Source organism: Monopterus albus, unplaced genomic scaffold (genome assembly GCF_001952655.1).
Source record: "Monopterus albus unplaced genomic scaffold, M_albus_1.0 scaffold235.1, whole genome shotgun sequence".
NCBI classification, from domain to species: domain Eukaryota; kingdom Metazoa; phylum Chordata; class Actinopteri; order Synbranchiformes; family Synbranchidae; genus Monopterus; species Monopterus albus.
Window position 1 is genome coordinate 997,398 of NW_018128115.1, and position 3,727 is coordinate 1,001,124.

Below are 3,727 nucleotides of genomic sequence, written 5' to 3' on the forward strand. Positions count from 1 at the left end.
GTGTGAAATGAAAGAGCAGAACTTCCAGTTTGGTCAGAGCTGTGAGTTTAATGCTGCTTGATGAAACACAGTAAACATGATCAGCTGTACTCACCAGTGTCTGAGTCGGTGGCTGAGAAAGAACCGATGAACCCTGTTGAATTTGTCTTTGGACACAAACACAGAGACTCGTCTCAACTACAGCTCTGCTGTCGCTCTGACAAACTTTCACTTTCATTTGAGGAACGTGACTGAAACTTTCCTCCCTCTGATACTGACCTCTGCTGGACTCAGGCAGGAAACACATCAGACTTTTACAAACCTCAGACTCTGAGGTGAAGACTCGGGTTTCAAATTAAAACTCTTCCACAAACAGTTTCTTCTTCAGCCAGGATTTACCCACAGTGGTACTGTACAGCAGAGAAGTTTCATTCAGCACTAAACGTGTTTCTATTCACTTCTCAGCGTCTGTTTCAGTCACTGACATGTGTCAACAGCTTCTGTCTTTTCTGGACGAGGCTGAAGGCTCAGTGCTGGACTCAGAGACTCACTGCAAACATCCCATCATGGATTTGTTAGAAAACCTCTGTGGCCAGTGTTAACTGGTAGTTATGGTGTTCAGACACAGAGCTGCAACGTGCTTCATAGACAACGTGACAAATACCACAATCATTAAAGAAAAGTCAAAGACAAAAGGTGCAAAAGTAAAATGATGTGAAAAGGAGGGGGGAGGGTATCAGGTTATGCATTCATAAATCTTCATGGCCCCAAAATAAGCTACAACACTTTTCAGTTCTAACCTAACTTGAACTATACACAGACAGTGATTCTGTCGACAGCGTTACCAGGTCCACTATTCTCCAACCCTAACCTATCACAGCACGCATGTATCAGAGCATTTCTCCACTCCGACCTAAAAACAAAGCATCTGAGTCCTGTCCTCAGCCGAGCAAAGATATTTAATGACTTGACACACAGACTACACACTGTGTGTTCTCAGGTTATACAGTGGCCGGTCCAGCTGGCTTGGTAGGCAGTGACATGTGAGAGCCAGGCCCGCTCAGGAGGGAAGGCAGGTCTGCAGGGTCCCCAGGTCATGTAGAAATACTTCAGTACAAATTAAAGCTCTGTAGGTAAAGTCTTACTTTAAAATAGATTTTACTTTTTAAAAATTTCCTTAGTTGAGTGGTTTAAATAACGTGATGATTTACACAGTTTAACTAATGATCAAATACATATTTCATGGCTTGAAAATACTTCCTGTGGGTATGGTGGAGGACATATTGGAATACAATGAAGTATGAGGTTGTTCTGGCGATAGGGGCAGGCGGGAGCTCCGGAGCTCCTCTGGCGCCCCACCCACCCTCACGCTATTGCACAGAGGGGGCATTTTAAGCATATTTGAATATGGGGGGGCATCCTCCCTAATATATAGTATAATTATGGCCTTAATAAACAAACAAACCATTTTTCGTGCACATTTACAAGCAGGCGCTTTAGAGACACCTATAGACTGTCAAACTGCCGGGTCCTTCCGGGTCCTTCCTGGCTCCTTCCTGGCTCGAGGCATTCCACCAGACAGGTCTAATAGACCGATTACCGTGGAAAAAACCCATTAATTAATCTGAACTCCTCCAAAAGCCGAACGGGTCCTGTGAGTTATGATGGGCGGTAAGACCAGCGCGATAGCTGCGGGGGTGTGTGGGGCTCTGTTAGTCGGTTACTGCATTTATTTTGACAGGAAACGACGGAGTGACCCCAACTTCAAGAACAGGCTGCGAGAACGTGAGTGTTGACCTCTTCTTCCCTCCTCTTCCTCGTCTTAAACAGGCCTGGTTGCTCGGACCCGGTCCGGTTTAGCCTGTTGATTAAGTTTGTCCCAGTATCAGGCTGTGTAGCCCCCCCACTAAACGTTTTGATTTATGAAGCTAACACGCCAAACTCCATTCAGTTGTCAAGCGTTTTAATGTCTTTTTACTACACAGGCCAATTATTGTAATTGACAGCGCACAGATAAGACCTTCAACCAGATCACTAGGTCTTCGGTTTGAGCATAGATAAGACCTTCAACCAGATCACTAGGTCTTCGGTTTGAGCATAGATAAGACCTTCAACCAGATCACTAGGTCTTCGGTTTGAGCACAGATAAGACCTTCAACCAGATCACTGGGTCTTCCCGTATCGTAATGTCATTAGGATTCTGTCCAGCCGTCTCCTTATTTAAGATTAAAATTCGTCGAACTGATTTTTAATGATGCCTGATAAGACCTGGGTATAGAGACGTGATCTGGGCTCATAAACAACGCAAACCTGTTGGACTCTGGTTCGTGTCTGTAGGACATGGATACAGTTCAAGTTGACACATAACGTCGTTGGCTTGATTTCTGTTTGCAAATGTTTCTTAACATCAACTTCGATGGGTTACATATATAACCTATGTCATATTTTAGATGGATATCGTTTCTTAGTGTGTCACTGCTGTCTCACACAGTGCATCTAAGAGACTGAACGGAGTAAATGACTGGCAGTGGAAATATTATTACACTAAGATGATATGTGGGGGATTGAAGGGGAACTATTCAGTATTATTAAAACATGTCTATCAGGTATGAAACCTACAGAAGATCATGTTAAACTCAGACTTTTCTGTGGAGTTTTATTCCTTTATTTATCCATTAGCATGTTAACTAGGAGTTTTATTCCTTTATTTATCCATTAACATTTTAACTCAAAGCAACACCCGGGATCATATTTAAAAGGACACACAATTGCACTGGGTTGGCATTAAGAGCCTTGCTCATGGGCACCTTAGCAGTGAGGAAGTGCTGACTGGCATATTCTGTTTCTTCCTTTCCCTGCACAGATTTATGGAGCCAGTCTGCTGATTGAAGCAGCAGCCTTCCCGTATCATATATGGTCTTAACCCAGTTCTTGAGCAGCAGGCTTTTTATTCTTCACTGTTAATTAAAATGACTGAGGCCCTGTACTATCTTTCCTCTCCTCTGACCTGCAGCACTCACTCATTTATCAAGCTGCTGGACAGTTTCAGGCTGTTACACAACAACACAGTCATGTCAGCTTACTGCTGGGCTTTCAGCCAGATGCAGGTTATGGTTTTATTCAGGGAGCAGTGAGGTGAGGCTGCCTGAGCAGCAGCACTTTTTTACCACTTCTGAACAAATCCACTAGAAGCTTGTGAGCGTTCAGTGTTTTGGAAGTAGTTTCTACTTGCTGAGCTTTGATTGGACTGTCAGTCAAATCACATGACTCTTAAACAAGAACAGACTTTTGGCCAACAGTGATGTGACTGATGCTGCTTGAGACAACAAGTACCCGGCAAATGTTTGAGGCACTAGAAATAAAGTGCAGACGCTTTCAGAAATAAGACATTAATAGTTATTTTGCAGTGAACTTTATCCCCCCACCCCCAGGAGAAGCTGCCACAGTTCTTCTGTAGATTCAGGCTGTCTCGGTGTCTCTGTCTCTACATGTGATCCCAGACTGGCTCCATGGTGCTGAGGCCAGGGTTCTGTTGGGGCTGGATCATCTGCTGCAGGACTCCTGGTTTTTCTGGTCTCTGAACTAGGTCTTTATGACTCCGGCGGCAGGTCTGGCCTCAGTATCAGGCTGCAGGATGAATCTGTGACTGATTAGACGCCTCCTGGTTGGAATAAGACTCAAGGAGACGTCCAACTGTTATAACAGCACAGAGGTTAACAGGAAAGATGCTATTTGGATAAAATTAAAG

General features: G+C 44.2%; 2 protein-coding genes across 2 annotated transcripts in view; one reads left to right on the top strand and one right to left on the bottom strand.

The window, feature by feature from the left end:
- The window catches only part of LOC109971811 (tripartite motif-containing protein 47-like), a gene marked incomplete at its 3' end in the record, with an annotated part of 2,396 nt that extends 1,507 nt beyond the window's left edge, over window positions 1-889 (bottom strand). The window contains exon 1 of the mRNA XM_020620296.1: window positions 95-889. Coding sequence (XP_020475952.1) covers window positions 95-286 — 192 coding nt within the window. The remainder of the gene's footprint in view (window positions 1-94) is intronic.
- A 622-nt stretch (window positions 890-1,511) lies between these two features.
- tomm20b (translocase of outer mitochondrial membrane 20b) overlaps window positions 1,512-3,727 on the top strand; it is a 5,509-nt gene continuing 3,293 nt past the window's right edge. The window contains exon 1 of the mRNA XM_020620254.1: window positions 1,512-1,764. Within this exon, the coding sequence (XP_020475910.1) occupies window positions 1,641-1,764 (124 nt within the window). The 5' untranslated portion in view covers window positions 1,512-1,640. The remainder of the gene's footprint in view (window positions 1,765-3,727) is intronic.